Raw genomic sequence first — 22,613 nt, 5'->3', positions numbered from 1 at the left:
GCAGCCAGAGGAGCAGGAGGCACCTGACCTTTCAGCTCAGGCCATGCCTTCTCCAACAGGACACAGGTCCCCAGGGAAAGAGAGGGTTGAACTCGTTCCCTGAAGAACAAGAAAAGGTATCTAGAGACCCTTTCTGGCACTCACATGCCAGTATGTTCCAGAAGTCCTGAGTGTGGGTTGTTGAAACAACACTGCTGGGGAAAGGCTATGGGAAGAGGTGCTCACAGCCCAGTTTCCAGCAGGGCCGTGTGGTGCAGCGTTGGGCCCCTCAGGAGAGAAGCAGGCGGACCTCAGTGGTCATCCAGTCCTGGGCCTCTTGAGTGCCTGCAACTCAAACAAATGCCTAGAGGTACCAGCACCAGTAGCATTTTACCCTGCTCCCCAGTTGAGCCCATCCATGGCCCCGGGGAGTCAAGGTGCTTCATTTTACTGGATGAAGGAACCCAGCCTGAGACAAACTCGAGTCCACGTCCACTCAGGATGCCAGCAGTGGGTAAGGACTAAAAGCCTTCTCCTCCGTGTAAGCAGTGAGTACCTGGCAGGTGCTGACTATGAGCCGGGCACTGCGCTCAGCAGGAGCACTACCTTCATCCTCGCTGTAACGAGGCTCTGCGGGAGGCTTTGGGAGGCCAGGCAGCTGTTGAAGGGTGTGTGTGTGACTGGTGAGGGCAATGGTGGCTGGGCACTTAGCCATGGCAGCTTGGTTTTAAACTGTGTCTCATGAGGTCTGGAGGCTTCTAATGATGGTGATGCCTCAGCAGGGATGTGAAGGGGGTTGAATGAACCTGGTGGAAAATAAGGACTGAGCTGTAGGGTAAATAAAAAGTATCAGGCTTTTTGTTCTGTTCCCTGCTCTGTCTCTGGTGAATTCTCTCACCCTCCCGTGCATCTGGCCTGTACCCCGGTTCTTGTATAAATAAAATTTTTTTTAAAAATCAGGCTTTTCTGCCCTCCCGCCATTAGGATTGATGAGGGATCCCTGTGGTCCCGAATGCATGCCTGATGGCGGGCATCTGGGATAGGGTGTGGGCAGGCGTAAGTGGGTACACCTGGGCTGAGAGGGGTTGTCACGGGGACGCCAGCAGAACCACGAGAAGAACCACAAGAGAAGCAGAGAGAAGGCTGGAGAGCCCAGACAGAGTGAAGACTTGCTGAGGGCTGGGAAGCCTGCCAGCCTCCCGGCTCCCCCGCACTCCTGCCTGCTGTGTACCTGGTAAATCCCAATAAAAGCCTGCAAAAGCCAGTGAGGGCTCCAGGACTCCTCCTTTACCCCTTCTGCTCGGATCATAGAAAACCTGCCCTGTATCATCCTGCCCTTACAGAGCAGTCCAGGTTGAAGAACTTCAGGGTGTGGGGCAGGGAGGGCTCCAGCCAAGTGCTCATGGGCTGTGAAGTAGTGGCTTGGCCTGGAGCTTGAGGAAAGCCTGGGATTCTGGGCTGCAGAGAGTGAGTGTGATTTTGGGCCGGGGTGCTAGTAGAGGTTTCCAGCAAGAGGAACACATTGGATTCCTCCTTCCAAGGAAGAAGGCTTTCCTCCTCATTAGGAATAAGGATGTCACGGCCAGACTACCTTGCAGGATTATTGAGAGGAAAAACCAGATGCAGAATGTGACCAACAATTGGAAGCCTTAAAACTTCAAGTAGAAGAAAGGGCAGTGTCAGGCACTGTGTGGGCTTTAACTAATATCTACAGTCCACAATTAGTGTTTTGGACATGCCAAGTGCTATGGTGAGCTTTTCTATGTCTTGTCTCCTGTATCTCATTTTCTCTAGTCTTCAACATTATTCTAGAAACCTGATTCGGTTATTCACACAAACTGCTTGTCTAAGTTTTTATATGACAGAGTTTTTAAATGATGGAGCCACGACCAAACCTTGATAGGCCCAAGTCCAAAGCCCAACACACACCCTCCTTGATGTCTCAAATTCACCAGCCAGGACTGACTACCCTGGAAGAGAAAGCTGGAGCCCAGACCAGGGGAGCAGACAGAACAGGTTTGTTCTTTTTGTGTTTATTGGCTCTTCCTCTCAGAAGGAAGCAGACACCATAGCAACCTCCCAACAGCTCTGCATAGCTGGGCCCAGAAAGACACAGAGCCCAGGGCAGCCAGCCAGGCCCCTCCTCGTTTCACCTCAGCAGAGCAGGGGATTTAATGCCACGGCCTGTAGTGAGAACCCAGGCCGCCAGCGTCAATATTTGCCATCTTCTGTCCTCCCTGGCCAGGGCTCCAAGATCAGTACTTTAAGTACAACAGGTTCTTTGCTGTGCAAACACACAGGGATAGATTAATGGAATTTAAAGTGGCTCAGGCTTCGTCTCAGAGCTTGAACTGAAAATCTGGTCTGATTTAACTCTCTGCCGTGGCTGTTTACTTGGGGCTCTCCTTTCATCCTTAGACTCACTGTAGCACAGGCGCCAGGGCTGTGTGGAGCTCAGAGCCCACCCAGTCAAGCTTTTGACAAGAGGACACTACTTCCTGGAAAGAGAAGGGACCGGCCCCAAGCTGCACTGACTGGTGACTGTTGCTGGGATTCTGAGGGCCACCTCGCCACTCCAGGTCAAGGTAGAGTGACTTCTCCGAGTGCTTTTTTTAAAAAAATATTTATCGAGGTATGATTAATATACAGTGAAATACACCCATCTTAAGAATATAGTGTGATGAGTTTTTGAAAATAGATTTACTGAGGTATAACAGACAGAACAAATAAGCCTCACATATTTACAGGGCACATTTTTATTATAAAGTTTTGACATGCGGCTATACCCATAAATCTATCACAGTTGAGAGTGAATATATCCATCACCTCAACTCTCATTGTGTTTCTTTGTAATCCTTTGCTCTCACCTGTCCTCCATCTTCACTCCCTTAGTGAGACAAGCAGGATCTATTTTCTGTCTTTATAGACTAGAATGCTCTTTTTGAGGATGTTATATAAATGGAAGTAGATGGCGTAAACTCCTGTTTTGCTTGTGGCTTGCTTTCATTCAAAATAATTATGAGACTTATCCATGATGCAACCCCACCAATAGCCATTCCTTTTTATTGTTGAGTAATACTCCATTGTATGGATATACCACATTGTACATCCCAGACTGGAGAGATGCACTCTTTATGATTCACATTGCTTTGAAACTAGCGATCAGTTTGGGGGAAAACTGACATCTTTCCAATGTTGAATTTTCTCACCCTGACTACCTCTCCATTTATTTTGTTCTCCTTGAATTTTTCTCAGCAGTGTTTTATAGTTTTCGGCATACAGGTTTGTACATCTTTTATCTGATTTAAACTCACTTATTAATTCTAGTAGATCATTTGGTAAATTCTGTCAAATTTTCTACTTACATAAATCATACTCTATATGAGCGAAAACAATTATATTTCTTTCTTTCCAGTTTCAATGTCTTTTATTTATTCTCTTGTCTTATATCAGTAGCCATTTACGATGGTGTACAGAAGGGGTGAGAGCTGATAAATTTGCCTTGTTTCTGAACATGTGTGTATGTGTTTTTGAGTGGATGCACATTTTATTCTATTTTTTTAAAGATTTATTTATTTATGCATACAAGAGCTGGGGTACAGGCCAGAGGTGGGGAGGGGGGAGAGGGTGAGAGGATTCACCAGAGACAGAGGTGAACAGAACAGGCAGACTGACTGAAATACACTGCTGAGGGGAGCAGCGTGCCAGACAGCAGATATCTGCTGCACCATGCTTCCTGGCCAAGGGGATCGAACTCATGCTGCAGAAGCTGCGGATAGCTTCACAGCACTGTGCTTAAGCCCTTGCGCCACCAGGGAGGCCCAGATGAACATCTTAATTCCTCCAGGAGTTGATCATATGTTTAGAAGTGGGTCACATGCTGGATCACATGTTAACTCTGTCTTTAACCTGAGAAATTGCCTGTTTTCCACAGCGTGCTACCACTCTACATTCCTACCAGCAGGGTGCATCTATGGGTTTTAATCTCTCCACATCCTTACCAACACTCTTTAAGTGCCTGTCTTTTTCATTACAGCCACTTTAGTGGACATGAAGCAGCATTTTGCTGTGGTTTTTGATTTGCATTTCCCTGATAGCTAATGATGCTGAGCATCTTTTTATGTGCTTATTGGCCATTTGTACATGTGGTTTCAAGAATTGTCCACTTAGATCCTTTGCCCATTTTTTGAGTTCCTTTTCTTTTCACTTTTGACTCATATGAATTCTTTACATATTCTGGATTCTGGTCCTTTATCAGATATATAATTTTGCAAATATTTTCCCCCATTCTTTAGGTTATTTTTTTACTTTCTTGAAATGATGTCCATTGAAGTCTACAATATTTTAGTTTTGATGAAGTCTACCATCCTTTTTTTGGATCAGTTGTGCTTTTCATATTATATCAAAGGAGGCTTTACCTAAGTAGGTAAAAATTGATGATTGTGCTTTCTCCTAAGGGGTTTACACTTACATTTAGGTGTAGGATTCATTTTTAGTGAAGTTTTGTATATGGTATGAGGAAAGTCTCTCCCTTATTCTTTTGGGTGGATATCTGGTTGTCTGGCACCAGTTGCGGAAATCATTATTCTTTCCCCATTGAACTATTTCAGCTCCCTTATTAAAAATCAATTGACTGTAAATTAAGGATTTATTTCTAGACTAAATCTGGTAGTTTTTTATTAGATGCCAGCAACTGTGAATCCTAATTTGTTGGGTGCTGGATAATTTTGATTCTTGAGCTTGTTCTGGGATGTGATTAAGTTACTGGTAACAGTTTGAGCCTTTCAAGTCTTCCTTTTAATACTTACTGGTCAGGACAGCCATTTAGTCTAAGCTAATTATTATGTAGGACTGATGATTCCCCACTAAGGTTAAGACTTTTCTGAATGCCATGCTCTGTGGACAATGAGGTTTTCCATTAGTGCTGACCCTGGATAGCTGTCAAGTACTATATTTTCTAAGCTTCTTCGCGGTTCTTTCTCTGGCCTGGGGTAGTTCCCACACATGTGCATGCTGTATTTCAAGAGGCTCACAGCATGTCACTAAGATGCCAAGTCTCAGCTTTTTCCTCTTCACTCCTTAGTTCTATGAAATCTAGCTGCCTTGCTTTCCCTAAACCCTGTACTCTGCCTCCTCAATTCATGGATTCTAGGCCTCTGCCTGGATTCCTCTTCCCTGCGGCACAGCCTGGATACTCTCTCCAGGCAGCAAACTGGGGCAACCTTGGGGCTCCCCTTATTTGTTTCCTGTCTCTCAGGAATCACTGTCCTTCAGTGCCTGATGGTCAGTGTTTTTAAACTGTTGCTTCATATGTTCTTCCTGGTTTTTCAGTTGTTCCAGGCAGAAGGGCAAATTTTAATTCAAAATGCTTTCTGAATTCTTTGAGCAAGGCAGAGGGAGATGTTTTCACAATTTTCTAGTCCCACCAGGCCTGGGGTCTATACTTGCAGACTTATTCTACCTTGTTCATCAAGAAGACAGAAGGCCCAATCATTACTACTTCATTTTGTAGGCTGGGAGACTGAGGCAGTGACTTGAGCCTCCTATACTCCCCAGAGGCAACTGATGAGAGTGAATGAGATTAAGGCCTCCAGAAGTTTCTGTTTTGACTGCTCAGTGCTGAGAGGGAAATGCTGGATTTTTGAGTCAATCTGAGATTACACCCTGACTTTCCCAGCATTGCCCCATACTGCTGAGCTTAGCTTCCCATCTGCAAAGCACACTGCCATTTACAGAGTGCTTTACTTGGAAGAACTTTGTCATCCTCATTCCATTATCTTCATCCAGTTTCTTAAAGAGGAGTTCCTGAGACCTGAGACATCAGATCCTTGGCAGGGGGTAGAGGGTATTACTTAGTTAAAATATAGGCTTCTGGGACCAGTGGAGGGGTGGAGTTTATCTGCACATTTAACAGGCTCCCCAGGAGACTTGACAATTTCAGGGAACCATAGATCCAAAACTTAAGCCACTGATTTCCTTAAGATCTACAACACTTGCTCGATATGCAATTTTATTAAGATTATCCTTTTGACTGCTAATCTCATGAGCATAATGTGCCTTTAAAAAAATAAATTGAATCAAAATACTCTCTTCAGCCATTTCACAACATTGTTTATGACAATCAGGGAAGTCAGATAAGTGTTAAGCGATTCCTAAGCCTGGAGGACTTTAAAGGTCTACTCCAACCCCCGCGTCATGTTTGGATTGTCGGTGTGCCAAATAATCACACAGCCTCAGTTTGCACACTACTGAGGAAAGACACATTTTGCATACAATACCAGGTCCTTAACCTAGTTTTCCTGCTTGCTTTTATTTATTTTTTTATTATTATTATTTTTTTTGAAGGTTCCTGAGACCTCTTTTTTTTTTTTTTTTAGGTAAGGATTTATTTATTATTTATTTATACAAGCACTGCGTATAGTCAGAAGCACGGGAGGGTGAGAGAATTCACCAAAGCCAGAGCAGAGAGCAGAACAGGCAGACTGACGAAGTACACTGCTGAGGGGAGCAGCGGGCGGCAGGAGAGGTCTGCACGCCATGTGGGACCCTCCTCCAGTGGCCGGGGAGCAGCCGGGGATTGAACCGGCGCTGCAGAGGCTGCGGGCAGCTTCACAACCCAGTGCTGAACCGCTGCACCACCTGGGAGGCCCCCTGCTTGCTTTTAGTCCCACCCCTGGCTTCTTCCCAAGCCCTCTCCCAGGCTCACAGCGCTTGACCCTCAGACTAACATATCAAGGCTCCTGGGCAGTTCCATCTGGTTGTCCCTCAGGCTCCTCAAGCCCTTACAAACCCAACTGAATACATCTTATCCCTGAACTTCTTCCCCTCTCAGTGGGAAATGCCCCCATCTCAGTGGCTACTTATTTCAGGCTAGAAATTTTGACGCCATCTGTGGTCACTTCCTTTCACAAAGGTTGGACACCAAACCCTGTCGGTTCCACCACCAAGCTCCACCACAACGGGGTCTGTGTTATTCACTATGGATTCCCATCTCCGAGCAGGGTGCCCGGCTCCTATCAGATGCTCCACAAGTCCAGTCATTACTCCTCACTGCCACCCTCACGCTATGTGCCTCTGCCTACATTCTAGGCCTCTGACTCCTCATCAGACTTCCCCGCCTAGTCAGCTTCCACTTTGTAGCCAAAGGCATCTTTCTTTAACACAGATCCCTGCCACCCCTGCTTTGATCTCCTGCTCAGCTCCCTAAGATTTTTAGAGTAAAGTCCTTTCCCTACAGTAGTTCCTGCTGACTCCTCTAGTCTCATCATTCAACTCTAACTCTCCAGCCACCCGAAACGCCTGAGAACCTGTGAAATGCTGCCAGTCTTTTCTATGCTCCGTTGAACCTGAAATGCTTGGCCCTGATATGCTGACTCATATTCATCCTACAAAACTCACTCAAACATCATTATCCAACACATTCTACCTCACAGCTCTTGGTTACCTATTTTGGCAAATCTTCACTGTGAACTTTTTTTCTATCTTCATGTTCCCTAGGTGAGTTCATGTATTCATGAATCCAGATATCAACTCCACACTATTGAATACCAACTCATCAACTTTATTGGTAACTTTAGTCCTGATTGCTCCAGAACTCCAGACACCTATGTCTGAATCCCTACTTGTGTTGTAACAGGGTGGTCCCCAGGAAAGGGGGAGGTTCCCTGCCCCACCCAAGGGAGGGTGGAGCTGTATTCTATCAGGCATCTCAAACTTGTTAAAAACAAATCTTGTTTTCCCTACTCACTCTCAACTCAATCTGTTCCTCTCCTACATTTCCTGTCTTTGTAAATGGACACCATTATCCTATCCACTGGCAAGCAAAACCTTAGGAAGGAGTCACCTTCGATTTTACACCTCCTGTCCCATTCTGACATGAAATGTGTCAACGTTTTTTCAGCTCTACCTCCAAGTCTTGCATCCAAACCATCACATCCTCGCTCCTGCAGCTTCCATCCTAGCTGTCCTCTCTCACCTAGACTTCTTTAAAGGTTCTGATTGGACTTCTGCTCCACTGTTGCATCTGCCATACTCCATTTCTCCACATAAGGGTAAACTCTTCAAAATTGAAATCAGATGGGATCTGAGTTTAGTGACTTCCTATTACACTAAAGTTCAAATTCCAGGCCTAGATAATCTGTCACTTGTCTCTCTCCTAAACTCATTTTTTACTTTTTACTCATGGCACACTAGTCACCTACTTTCACTCTTTTTTCTCAAATGTGCCAAGCATTTCCCTTTTCAAGCTTTTGCACTGTTTCTTTCTTCCCTGAGACCCCTGGGACTCCTCCCACTAGCTCCCTGGGAATATCCCTGGAGGTTTACATGATTAGCTCCTTCTCATATTTCTGAATTTGTGATTTCCTCAGAAAGGTCTTTGGTAATCTCCTAATCAAAATTCTAAATTAATTCCCCATTCCCAGCCCTCAATACTCTATTACTGTTCTACTTTCTCTGAAGTACTTTTCACTATGCGAATCTAGTTTATTGATTCAGTGTACTATCTACTTTGTTGTCTGTCTCTCCCTGCTTGAATATAAGCTCTTTGAAGGCAAATTATCATCTTTCATATTGTTCACTATTGAGTCCCAAGGACGGGGCACATGTTAAATGCTCAATACCTTTTCAAATGAATGAACAGCTCAGCATTAAAAAGTCATACACATGAAAAGAAAACTTGGCCTTATGTCATATTCTCTCATAAGTTTAACAAACTAAAAACTTCTGATTTAGTAAATATGGGTGGGGTCCTAGAATTTTCATTTGAACAAATATCCCAGGAGATTCTGGGGCAGGGGTCCACAGACCATACTTCTTGAGAAACAGTGATTTATTCCTTCTTATAAACATTAGGTAGGTAGGTAGAAGTAAACTGTGGATTAGCAGAATTGCTAATTCTGCTAAAGTTCATGAGTCACCAAGTGAATTGTAAGAAGAAACAAGTCTAAAATGGCTAATCCTCACATAAATTAAACACACATAAATTATCCCAACTATATATGCTAGTCATACATTCTTAATTCTTCATCTCCATCATCAAAGCAAAGCCTAGGATCTTATAACTCCATTTGAGTGACTAAAATGAATTGTTCACATAGTACCAGAAATATTTGTTTAAGGAATCACCAGGAGAAAATGAGATCCTTGAAATGAGAATTAAAGAAAATGAAACCTTAGTTTTAAAAGTATACTGTGTGGGCCTCCCTGGTGGCACAAGGGGTTAAGCACTGTGAAGCAATCTGTAGCCTCTGCAAAATGAGTTCGATCCCTGGCTGGCCAGTGAACAACCCACATGGCGAAACAGAGCTCTCCTGTCTCACCCACTGCTCCCCACAACAGTGTATTTCAGTCAGTCTGTCCTGTTTCCCACTCCAACTATGGTGAATCCTCTCACCACCCCCCACATCTCTGGCCTATACCCCAGCTCTTGTATGCATAAATAAATAAATCTTAAAAAAATAAAAGTATACTGTGTTTACAAAAGAGAAAGAATCAGAAATTGCTTTGAAGGAAGATTTGCCTTCCAAATTATCAGAATAGGTGGGATGTTTGAAGAGTAACTCCAGATGCCACTTTCTGATAGCATTGCACCACGATGACAATGGGAGTAGATGTAGTTGGGGGTCATCAAATTAGACTCTTCTAACAATATATGCTAAATCTGACAAGGAATGCTGACTGTTAGTTGCACTAAGAATTTGGCAAAGTATGCTTACTGTCCACGAAATGACACTTTCAAACCCTACTTCTACAAAGAAAAACAATCTTTCTGGCCTTTTTCATCTTTTCAGAAATTTCAAATTTCAGAAATCAGAGCTTTTGATATGATCTGAGCAATGGGCTACCTTTACAGAGGCAGCACCTTGCCTAGCTCTGAATAGCAAATAAAGCACATATCAGATCTAAGATCTACCTTTATTAAAATACTGGTTAAATGTCAAAGTATTTCCAAATATCAACTCTGTCAATCCAATGCTCTTAATTCCTTGATTCCTCTCTATTCTTTATTTGCCAGTAAGACTTATTTTGAGCTAACCTTTAAGGATGAAAGAGCAGCACTGTCCAACAGAAATATAATGCAAATCATGAATGCAAGCCATGTAAATTTTCTAATAGCCATTTAGAAAAGTAAAAACAAATGAAATTAGTATTTTAACCCCCAAATTACTTAAGGACAGCAAAATGTTTATTTGAAAAAATTACTATGTATTGAAAATATACATTAGAAATTATTACATACTTCCAAAGCATTCCCCTCCCCCACCACAAAAGTAGAAATATCTGCTTGCTAGGCTAATGCCATAGGTAAACTCACACAAAAAGGAAAACATCATCAGCCCCCTTTTCATACATCAAGTTGGGGGGGGAGGGAAGGTCAACTTATATCTGCCAATCAATAGGAATTTAACAAGTCCCAGTCTTCCACAGTGAGACACACGCATTTCTGCTTTGAAGACTGTGAAGAGTTACTCTGCTCCTTCTCTGGCTCCTCAAAAGCTCTCTTCTTGCTTCTCTTTGACTCCTGGCTTGAGACAGCTTCTCGTTTCAACAATGGCCCAAGGCAGTCTGGGGTTTTCTCCTTATAGAACTGAAGCTTCTCGGAAGAGTTTATGTGGGTGTCTGCCAGGGGACAGTTCACTGGGGCTTCTGTTCGAGCCCGTTTGCCATCTGTAAGATTGACAGAGGGAAGGGCGGTAAGTTGACGTGTCAAAATTTTCTTCTTCCTTTTGAAGGCTGAATAACTTTGTATTGTATGTAAATACTATGTTTTGTTGAAAAAAATTAGTACATTTTATTTATCCATTCAACGGTCATGTCTACCTTTGGCTACTGTTAATTCATTTCTAATCTTTGTATTCTATCTGCTCTTGTGCCACTGCAAATCTTTTTTGAAACAAGAAAGGATACAAATAAATATATACACATATACATCTGACAAGTTATTTCCCTGTCACTGGGGCTCAAAAGCTAAGTGTGAACTTATTATAAATCTTGGTGATCTAATTTCCCACTGAGTAAAGACATGCTAGCTGGTTTACAGGTATAAATAACCTAAGGGCAAAACTCCAAGGGAAAGGGAACTTCTTACAGAAGTGCTGTGCTGCCTTCCGAGGCTCTGAAGTTTCTCGTGGCTTCATAGCTTCCAAAGTCACACGCTCCCACTGCAGAACAATCTGAAATATATTTGGAAAGATTTGAAATTGAACAAAATCTCAAGTCTTTAATCTCAAGACTTCCTGTTCCTTTTCCATAAACACTTGTAGTATAATCTTACCTCAGATGATTAATGATAAGAATGTGAACCAAGTCAACTCTGTTTTAATGTAGGAGTTGGTTTTAATGCAGGAGTTGGTCAGAATACAAACATGTTGGGTAAATGTATTTGCTTGATTCAGAAAAAAATCCATAAAGCTCACTCCCTACTTTCATCTCTATTCCAAGCTAGAAATAAATTGCATATCCTTAAACTAATACCAAAATTTAAAAATGAAGTCATATTATTCACATATTCCTAGATTCATTCTCAATGCCTTGAAATATATCAACTCTAACTCCAACTCATATATAGATATAAAAAATGACCACATTTCCATATTCTCACAAGTATCATGATCAGTTTTCATTTTTTAAACTGTTAGAAATATATTTTCATTATAAGGTAAAACATTCTTTTGGAAATTTGGCTGAACATAAACTATATATTAATAAAATTATTATTTCACATATACCATGAGTAGTAAAAACTTTATAATATATGTATTTTTCATTATGGTATGCAGTGAAATAGTTATAAAAAAGTGAAAAAAATAGAGGCAATACAACAGAATTTAGGACTATGTTTTCAGAGTTAACCCCACCACTTACTTGCCTGGGCACCCTTGGCAAGTGATTCAATTTTGGGGTCTCAAGCTCTTCATCTGTAAAATGGGGATTAATAATAGTATCTACCCCACTGGGTTCTGGTGAGAATTAACTGAGATAACATGGAAAAAGATATAACATAGAGTCTGGCACACAGAAAGTATTCAACACATATTAGTTGTTATTTCTTCTGTGACACTTTCCTGATTATAGAAAAATCCCTCTAAGAGAATGCCAAGAGGGATTAACTGAATCTGGAGGCTCAGTGAACAAAAGAGAAACATATTTCTACTAACATTTTTCTACTGTATATTTCAATTTCCATATATATTTAATTTAATAAATATTTAATATATTTAATATATATACATACATACACACACACATATATATGAAGAGCTGTTAGGGAACGAGGAAGAAGAAAATGAGTTTGGTTCTAGACAAGCTGAATTTGAAGTGCCAGATGGAGATTTTTGATACTGATATTTACAGGTCTAGAGTAGGAGAGAAAGTGGAATCAACTCTGGAGAACAGTTAAGGTTCTAAGAACAGCTAAGAACACTCAGAGTAAGCGGAGATATAGGAAGAAAAGAGAAAGTGAGAAATCACAAAAACTAGGGCAAAAAGTTAGCAAGTTAGGGGAGAGACAAAAAAGAAGCCCAACGAGAAAAAGTATAGTATAATAAGGCTTGTACATTTATGTATCAATACCACAGAAAAACCAAAGAAGGTGAAGAAAGAGAGCAGTGGAGGCCAGAACTTGATTACAGGGCATTAAGAACTGAGTGGGCAACGAGAAGGTGGGAGATGTAAGAACAGAAAACAATTCACACTGCACTGGGCCACGGTGAACATGTCAGAATAAGAGTAACTTGAGTATTGAGTTTATACACAGAAAGGAGACAGCCAGCAGAGAGCAAGACTGAAGACGAAATGGTGGAGCAGTAGAAGGTAAAAAAATCAGTTAAGTATTAGAGAAAGCTGGAGATTTAAAACAGAAGAAACCAAAGAGAACCAAAACAAACAAACAAAAATCTAAAGGGCTTATCATTGGAAGGAAGTGGAATACTTGTTTCCCTTTAGGAAGAGAAACAACATGGTTGAAGAAAGGGAGAAGTTTTGAGACAGCTCAGGAAGTAAGACAACTCCTGCTAGATGGCCTCACTTTTCTGTGCCATCTGCTTAGAATTGAGAGCATGAGAATAAGGGAGCAGCACGAAAAGATGAAGCACTGCTGCCAAGCCTTTAGGACCTGGCTGAACCTACATGGCCTGAATCTGCACTGAGTCCAATCAACTTGCTGTCAGGTCAGGGTGCTAGGTATTGTACTTCAACTGTACCAAATTCTGCAGAAGAGTTCATGGCTTCTGCACTGTATAGATAAAGAACAGAGACTCAAAGTTGCCTGATGTCCTAAGTTACTGGGCTGTTGCACCAGGATCTCAAACCCAGGTCTCTTTGACTCCACAGCCTTTGTATGACCACCTCACACCAGTCCCCAACCAGTGGATATATCTAGGATTTATGCAGTGCTACAAACTGTGCCTGGCAATGCACTGTAATTAATTCAGCATCCATTTGTGGACTAACTTCAAAGTACTTCTGAAACACTGACTCATCAGCATCTCTTCTTGCTTACCCATAGGTAGGTGATGCTACAATCAGGCAGATGGGTAGGTCCACTATGACACATTATAGCTTGAAGCCAAACATGGAGTCATTAAAAAATGGTGTCTCTAGGCTTTACCAAGAAACAATGGCTTAAAATATCTGAAGGAGAAAGGCACCAGCCACAGGCAAGCTGGAACCTACTAGCACTCTATCATTTGGTTCCCTCATGACTTCCTACTTAAGCCTGTACTTCACCAAACCAAGGAAACCAGTGAGATGAGAATTAAAGTTCAGTCAAGTTGTTAAAAACAAGAAGGTTCCATGAGAAAAAGACATCTCCCCACTAAAGATCTAACAGGTAAGGAATTTGCCCCCAAAGCAGGGGAAGAGTTGAATTTGAATCCTTATCAGTGTGACTTATTCCCTTTCTCAATATACAGGCTGCTAATGAAATCTGTCCTTCTGAAGTTGGGTCAGATTTCACTTATTTCTCAGTCATTTATAAAATGGCTTTTTCTCCCAGGCCCAGGAAGACAAGGTACAATCTAGTGGCCAAAGGAGGAGATTTAAAGACCAATATCTAACACCTTCCTAAAGCAGTTGCATCAGTTAGAGGGTATAAGCATCTGTGATTTGATATGAAAATGACAATTCAACCAAGGAATACCAAAAGGATTAATGCTTGTTCACAGTGTTGAATAAAATACTTGGAATTAAAATGAAAAGTTGTATTAACCAGAAGGAAGAAAGATCTCTATTACCTGGTCAGCCCAGCCCTCGGTCTTGCAGTTACTGTGATCAAATTCCTTCAAGGGCACTTTGGAATGAACGAGGCCTATGTGGGTCTGGAGCTTGTGTTTAACGGCCTTGATGTCCTAGGAAGGGAAAGACAGAACAGGAATGTGCGCAGAGTCTGGTCAACTCTTGCTTTCAGGAGGAAATAAACACCATCAACAAATACTAGCCCACTGTAAACACCAATTAGCAGAAGGAAAATATCAAATTGTAAGTTTAAAAAAAACAGAAAAAAAAAAATAAAATAAAAAAAACAGAAGAGAGAAAAGTCTTACCTTGAGCCCAGTCCCAGAAATATCTAAGCAGTTTAGTTTTCTGAAAGAAAAGAGGTATCCAATTCCTGCATCTGTGATTTCAGGGTTACCTAGGTGTTAAAAATGTAGGCAGTATTCTGTTATAGTATAATTACTGCTAAATGTCAACAATAAGCTCATACAAAAAGTCAAACAATGATAAAATATAAAATATTGAGTAAAGTTTTCAAGGTAAAGTAAATGCAGAGATCTTATCCTTCCTGTATGTAATATGAAGGAGCCACACTAATGACCCTTAAGGTCCTTTATAGCTCTAACTTTCTAGGAGCTGGGGGTGGGGTTGGGGGGTGGGAGATGTGAGCAGAAAGCCAACGAAGCAGGTAGTTATTGCAAAGAATTTAATCTGGGATACACATAAGCATATTTTAAAATGGTTCATCAGACCTTCAGTTGTTCATGGCCATTTCACCTCCAAATTAAAAAGATTTCTTTAGAGGAAAAAAGGATTTTTTTAAAGGGTACACAAAGAAACTATTACTACTCTTACTAATTTGCATCAATTTTCAGAATCCTTTTCTCACATTATTACCTTCTTATATCAGAGAGCACTGAGTCCTCCAGATCATGAGCACAGTGCCTGACACACAGCAGGTGCTCAAAAACATTTATTGAATGAATATGCTTCACTGGGAGGGAGGAAATTCATAATCATAATTTTACAGAGGCTATACCAAGGCTCACAAAGGTCAAAAAACTTGCTCAAGGCATACAGCTTGCAAGTAAAAGTAGCAGAGCAAGGAGTATCCCCTGACCTCAAACCCCTGCTCCTCCTGTTCTTTTGACACATGTCATCCTATCATATACTCAATTTAATGCTCAGTTAAATCATCAATGAGCTCTATTAACTTTCTAACACTGGAGTCAACAAGCGGTTAGTCGTGACTACATCATCCAATTGCAGATTCATTCAGATTTTCATAAAATAAATGATGATTAAAAGAAAAGGAAAAAAAAAAAAAAGACCTGTCTGACAGACACTATGGACCAGCAATTAAAAGAGAGCAAAGATGAGCCAAATGCCCTTTATATATGCATTGACACAATAAAAGGCTACCCTGTGCAGAGTGAGTGGTATGGATGAATCTAAGGGCTTCTCCTACCCTAAAGAGGTGGCAGCATGCCAGGAAAGGTATTTGGCCAGGAGTGAAGAGTCTCCAGCTTTCGTCCTGTCTGCCACTGATTTGTGGCACCTAAGAAAGTTAGTTACCTCTCAATTTCATCATCACCCAAATGAAAAAGAATTATTAAAGGATTTCTAAGGCCATTCTTCCAACATTAGTAATCTACAATTCCTAATAAAACTTACAAGATAAGTCTAATAATGTTAGATTTTCAAGGCCTCTTTTCATCACTCGAACTGGTGCTGTCATTTTCCGTACCCCGGCATCAGATAAACAATTATCCTTCAGGTGAAGCTGAGTTACACTACGGAAACAAAGTCCATAAATAAATTACTTAGAGTCTGAGAAAGTCTAGGTATGAGAACATGCTTTCATAAATTTCATTAAAAAACAAAATATTCTCCACCCCTTACTTCATACCCAAAGTATTTGACAGAGTTAAAGCTCTTTTGTTGCTATTTCAGTTACCAAGTAGGGGTTAATTAAGGGATCAAAGTGTCATGTAGTAGTAATCTCAGGTGGCAGAGGGCACTAAAGGTATATGGTCAAATGAAGTAAACAAAGACTTCATTAAGAGGGAAAATATACCTTATTTAATATAAAAGCTGCATGTCTGACAAATCCTGTGTGAAAACCAAAAAACACTGTCAGCAAAGTCTGCTAAAGAACTCCTTTGAGAATTTTTGCAAAGCATATAATCCTCTAATTTTAACCAGCCTTATAAATCTTTGATTTTTAGACTGGGTTTTGAGCTACACCCATAACCCAATCTATCCAGCTAACCTGAAATTGCACCATTAAAGTCCCACTGTCCCACACATAAGAAATCTAAATCTTTACTAACATCAATCAAAAATACTTTTGTACAGGGCAGTGTGTAGGTATCGCTGTCCAAAGCAGGCCCCAGGCAGCAGGCAGGACTCAGGTTTGTAATATGTTATCCTTCTTGGGTTTATGAAACCACAAAGGAATCTATCTGGCCTCCTCTCTGCTGGCCAGACTGCATAAATACCATTTGTGAATGGTAGAAACTGAACTATTTAAATTATGTTTCTTTGAAAAGGATTTGTCTTAAATAGCTCACTTTAGAATTTATAGTTCACTGATAGTTAAAAAACAGTAATTATAGAAAACTGCACAACTTCTCATCTCTTACTAGAATAAACCAGACTGGATAAAAGCTTTTTTCCCAACCCAGAAAGTTGTGGGTATCATGTGCTGAAATAAAGATTATTTAGAAAAATAACCAACCGACTTTTTTCCTAAGAGTTGCCCAAACTATACTGCTTATACCAGGTAAATGAAGATTGAAAATATTTTAGAAAAAAGAAATTAGCAAATACAGGACTGGGAAGTAATCGGCATTATTCAAGATGATCCAGTTAGATCATCCTGTAAAAAAGATAACACAACAATCCATCTGCAGGTGGTTGCAGGTCAATACCTAGACAGGGCCTCATTGGTGAGATGTTCTAGAAGTTCATGCTCATCTCCAAGTTTGCAACAGGAAAGATCCAGGCAGGTCAGCTCTCGGAAAGACTTAATCTCCTCAAGTTTTTCTGAAATCACCAGATATCTGTGGGGTGTGGAAAGCAATCAACAGCTTTTCTTTTCCTTTTTTTAAAACATTACCTGTTGTGACTTTATGCCACAGTCAACATTCCATTAGGAAAGGTACTATGCAATAAGCAGACTTCACAGATTATTATATAAGCACAGACTCAATTTTTTAATTAGTGAATGCCTTGCAAGTCTTTTGTATGACAGTATAATAAAAACCGCAAATAAATAAAAATGTATGAGGAAATGCAAATAAAAACAACATCTGCTTTGTTAGAAGGTAGAGAGACCTAAACGTCAGTGTTTGGGTCTTACTGGATAATTTGCAAACTTTAGGGTCCTCAAAATCTTAAGCATTCTTTTAAGGTTGCTTTTTATTTAACGCTTATTATCTAGTGGTTTGAAAACTGGGCTAAGAACTCTGGCCCTCACATCCCCAAGAACACAGGCGAGGCATCTGGTAGACCACACTTTATCTTTTCTATTCAAACACAAGTTTGAGCAGCCTCCCGTTCCACTGTGCCTGTTACCCTGCTAAATTCACACCAACAGTAAGTGCAGCATGTCTACTACAAGGACCCACTCTGATCTACATGGTGATTAAGACAAACCTGTTAGCAGAACAACTTAATTATACTGGAGCACCTTGCCAAGCGGTTATCAAGGAGCATCAGGGAGGCTTCTGGAGATGAAAAGGACATCAAAAAGGCATTCCACAGCCCAGGTTGGCCTCCACCCTGTTTTTTACTTATTCATCTATTTCACATGACATCAGTTAGAAAAACACAAAGGCTGCAAAAGGTGTGACAAGAAACAAAGAGCAAAGGATCCCAAGTGAACAGGGAATGTAAACAATGGCAAGAGCATGCCTTTCTCATCCACTTTCCTCATGGATGTCTAGAAGTTTCCACAGTAAAATGGTATTCAAGGATCAGTGGGATTATACCTAAAAGCATTCACCTCTCTTCTACCAGCAGAATCATAACTACTGAAAACAGGAAGGAGTAATCTCAGAGTAAGAGGGTGTTAGCTCTCTTTTCCAACCCAAGTAAGATGCACTAAAGCTCATCACTGGCCTGACAGCTAGGTACAGATGGCCTGGGGCACTGACACCCCTCTAAGCTGTCTGGTGACTGAGCTCAGCTGGGTATACAAATGAGCCCTATTTACTCAGACGTATTTTAATTGCACTATAAATAAAGCTGCTGTTTTCCATCTTCCAATCAGAGAGTTGAAGTGGGTTAATAGGGATTTGGGGGATTACTGGCAATCAGAGAAAAGAAAACACATCCTTTGATCAATTAACCAAAGGTTTTTAGAAATTCTCAAACAAGGGTTATCTGTGAAGGACACAACAATGTATAATCTAATTAACAAACACTACAAAAATCAAGTCTGAAAACCAGTATGCAAAGTCACAGATGATAGCTAGCAGACACTTATCTAGGACATAATTAAAGCTCTATGGTCTTGCTAGCAAATAGTCTTCCAAGTTGCCCCTTAAAGTCCAGGATAGTGTAGTAGAGAAGCAATAAAGAGCAGAGATAAATTTTAGTGTTAGACTGGTGTTTGAATTTTAACAGTTCTATTATTTGTGAAACTGTGAGAAAGTTACTAAACTTTTCTGAGTCTCAACTTCTCCAGCTATAAAATGAGACTGATAATTATTTTTTTCAGGGTTAAGAAATTTACAAACATTTTTCCAGAAGTACATCACATCTTATGGACCCTCATTAAATGGTAGCTATTATAATTACTTCAATTACACAGGGTGATATTTTAAAACATACTTGCCTCTCTGCAGCCCGCAGTACCATTAAACATCACTGGGATTTCAACACAGGGAGTAGACTGTTTTGTAGGAGTGGAACTTAATTGCAAAGACACTGGCTTCTCCTTCTAACAGGCAGCTTTGTGACCCAAACCCAAGACGGCAAGAGTCTGTAACTACTCAATTCTTATTTTTTCAAGCTCATTCCCTTTTGTGCTGGTAAAACCTTTGCTACTGTAGCTTCAACCCTGGGATACAATAGCAAACCCAAATCTGTCTTCTTCCAGTTCTCTTTTGGGGATTCAATAAGAGAGAAAGTTTTTAATCACAATTGGAAATCTTAGGCTTATATCTAAGTAAGACTGCAGTGTGGAATTGTTACAACAAAATATGAGCCAAAAGATTTCTTATATTTCCCGTAAATAGTTTCTTACATTTTTCTGACTATAAACTACATGCTCTGGGCCTCCCTGGTGGTGCGGGGGGTTAGACACTGCACTATGAAGCAATGCGACAATCTGAAGCTTCTGCAGCATGAGTTCGATCCCCGGCCCGCCACCACGAAGCAACCCACATGGCGAGGCAGATCTCTCCTGTCTTGCCTGCTGCTCCCCTTATCAGTTTATTTCAGTCAGTCCGCCTGTTCTGTTCCCCACTGTGTCTCTGGTGAATCCTCTCACCCCCCCACCCCCACATCTCTGGCCTGTGCCCAGGTTCTTGTATGCATAAATAAATAAATCTTAAAAAAAAAAAAAAATCTGCATGCTCCTCAAAGAGTTAACAAAATAAGGAAAATTATACAGAAAATTAAAACCTGATCCAACCCCACCATTTAGATCACATTTCAGTGGGTTTGTTTTTTTCTTTCTATATATAATATATATATAAAAATCCCGTTTTCAGACATTAAGATCATACAGTAGATGTAATTTTAGTTACTTAATTCATTTATTATACAATGAACATTTCCCATTTTAAATGACCTTGGAATACTATCTAAATCATTATATATTTTACCATATGAAAGTGCCACAATTTGCTTAACCAATTTCCTATTTTTTGACACTCTGTTTTTAGATTTTCACTATTTTAAACAGTACTATAATGAACACTATTATGTAAAAATATTTGTTCCTACATCTTATCATTAAATTAGAAATCAGAATAGATTCTTACACAGAACTAGTGGATCAAACAAACAGTATGGATGTTTTAAGACTCTTGATACATAGTTCCTAGCCGCTTTTCAAAAATGCTACACTAATTAGTATCTTTGCCAAATGCAAATGATGCTATTCTCATCTAATGGATGAGCTATCTGACCAATGGAACAATGTGCAAAAAGCACAAATGGATAAAAAGCACTGCTGATACCATGATACATAAGATATAATGGCAGATGGGGAAAAACATATAACAACTTATTGACAGTATATCTGAAAATTATTACTATGAATGGTTTAATATTAGTTTTATGTTTCCCCCCAAAATATGTTGCCTTTATAATTTTAAAACAAAGGTATGCACCATAATTCTACCTTTCATTGTTCTAATCTTTTCCTAATGAACATAAATAACTTGGAATAAAAGTGAAGTAAAATGTATTTTTTAAATGTGAGTTACAATGCAGAATTACTTAACTTTTTCATTTAGGCAAGGTCATTCTTTTTTTCTTTTCTGCTGGTGGCAACCCCAGATGCACAAAAATCATAGCACAGAAACAAAGCATTCACAAGGTGCCCACTCAGTTCACAAGTCCATGGTTCTATTCTTGACCACATGCATTCATGTTTTCTTTTTAAAGTACAATATTTGGCCTGGGATGAGATCACTTATTCTATGAACTGATTAAATAAAAACTGCTTCTTTATCTTTTTTTAAGCATATGCACTTAACTCATGCTTTCTGGCATGACTTCTTTTTTCATTACATATTGATTTGTTTAGGTTTGGTTGGATGATAATATTAATTAATTGTACATCTTAACAGCAAGCTGCCTTTTCACCAAAGAGTTCAGGTAATGGCATACTATACAGCTCTTTTAAAAATCTGCAGAAGTAATGAGTAAATGATTTTTAAAATATGTGAAGAAAACAAGGTATAATATAGTGAAAGTATTGCCATTTGCATAACAAAGGGAAGAGTTATATCTGTATGTATGTATGTATGTACAGAATAGCCCCAGAATGTCAAAAGAAACTGTTAACAGTAGCAGTTGCCTTAAAGAGAAGAAACAGATGGGGTAGGAGGGAGATTTATGTTTTACTTTATAACATTTTGTGTTTGCATCATTGCAGAATTAAAAACCTTAAATCAATCAAAGTACCTGAGCAAGGTAAAGTCACAAGAGAAAACATTCACTTTGTTAGAAAAACAGGCCTTGTTGTCAGTTATAGGACCTTAATTTGAGAATTTCCAAACTTCAGGATACTCAAAATCTTAATCATTCTCTTAAGGTTGCCTTTTATCTAGTGTTCAATACACTTAGTGGTCTGAAAAATGGAACAGGACTGGGAACTCTGGCTACTAATTTTCATAATCCCAAGAACATACCAAAAGGTAACTGGCAGATCACATCTTGATTTTTCTATTTTTTTTTTTCCTTACTAGAAAAGTAGGTAGAAGAGTATATTCTACTTAAAGGAGGAGCTGTGGGAATTAACTAATTCTTATACAGTGTCCTCAAAATAAAGCTAAGTGTTGTCTGGGAGGGGAAGACAGACTGATATTTCTCAAAATGGCCCACTACTTCGTGTTCTGAAGTTTTCAGTGAAGTGCTATTTGATGGGGGCAGTGACCAAGTCCACTAAACCCCAGAGCTTGACTGAATTAATGAACCCAATAAAATACTCAGTATCCTAATGAGAACACCCACCTGTTTCGCAAGCACAGAGAGCAAAGCACCAGACTTCCATAGGCCTCAGTGAATTTCTGTAAAGCCCTCAGCCCTGCACCTGGCTCTGTGAATTTCTGTCTGGCTTCAGCAGCAGAGAACAGCTTTTCCGCAATCTGCTCAGGAAAGCCAATAAGGGAATCAATGTGATCAACATTGTCGGAGATGAAGCCCAGGACGAGGCTGAAGAGGGATTTGGCAGAGTACCGAAGATTCCCCTCCCGGGTGTATGTGAAGATGAAATGATCAGTCTTCTCTTTCTGTGCAGTATCATCTTCCCTGTTCATGCAAAGCTCAACAGAAAAGCCTTTGGGAAACAGTCTGAAAGGCCTTGGCTTCTGCAGACTACTCCTGACACCATCCAAGGCCAGATTGACCATGTGCAACTGCCCATTTTCTCGCACGTAGATGGGTCCTGGGTCTAGGTGATTTTCAGAGTTGAGGTAGTAAGACATTGCCTTGGTTGCAACTGTAAAAGCAAGACACAGGGAAGCAAATGGAATTAAAATGCCATTTGTAACATACAACTTCATCTTGCTGTACCCAGAGCTTTGTCTACCAGGCAGACCATGGCTATGGATGGCTGGTTTGGGAATATATAACTTAACAGCTGCCTGTGAACTCTGGCACTGGAGGATGCCCTGTCCTATACTCTCCCTTTCTGGTCTATCTGGTGAGCTCCTACTATTACTCTTTCAAAAGTCAGC

At 40.4% G+C, this 22,613-nt stretch overlaps 1 protein-coding gene across 1 annotated transcript; it reads right to left on the bottom strand.

Annotated features, from left to right (window-relative positions):
* Positions 1-10,372: 10,372 nt before the first annotated feature.
* LRRC42 (leucine rich repeat containing 42) lies at positions 10,373-22,361 on the bottom strand (the record flags this gene model as incomplete). The annotated part of the gene is made up of 7 exons (XM_084242203.1): positions 10,373-10,647; positions 11,069-11,153; positions 14,214-14,327; positions 14,523-14,611; positions 15,868-15,986; positions 17,127-17,258; positions 21,889-22,361. 7 exons carry the CDS (start codon positions 22,359-22,361, stop codon positions 10,373-10,375), a joined length of 1,287 nt encoding a protein of 428 aa, XP_084098329.1.
* Positions 22,362-22,613: the final 252 nt, after the last annotated feature.

This window comes from Talpa europaea (genome assembly GCF_964194135.1).
Source record: "Talpa europaea genome assembly, chromosome: 9".
NCBI classification, from domain to species: domain Eukaryota; kingdom Metazoa; phylum Chordata; class Mammalia; order Eulipotyphla; family Talpidae; genus Talpa; species Talpa europaea.
Note: the sequence above shows the minus strand (reverse complement) of the source record. Positions and strands in the feature narration are given on the sequence as shown.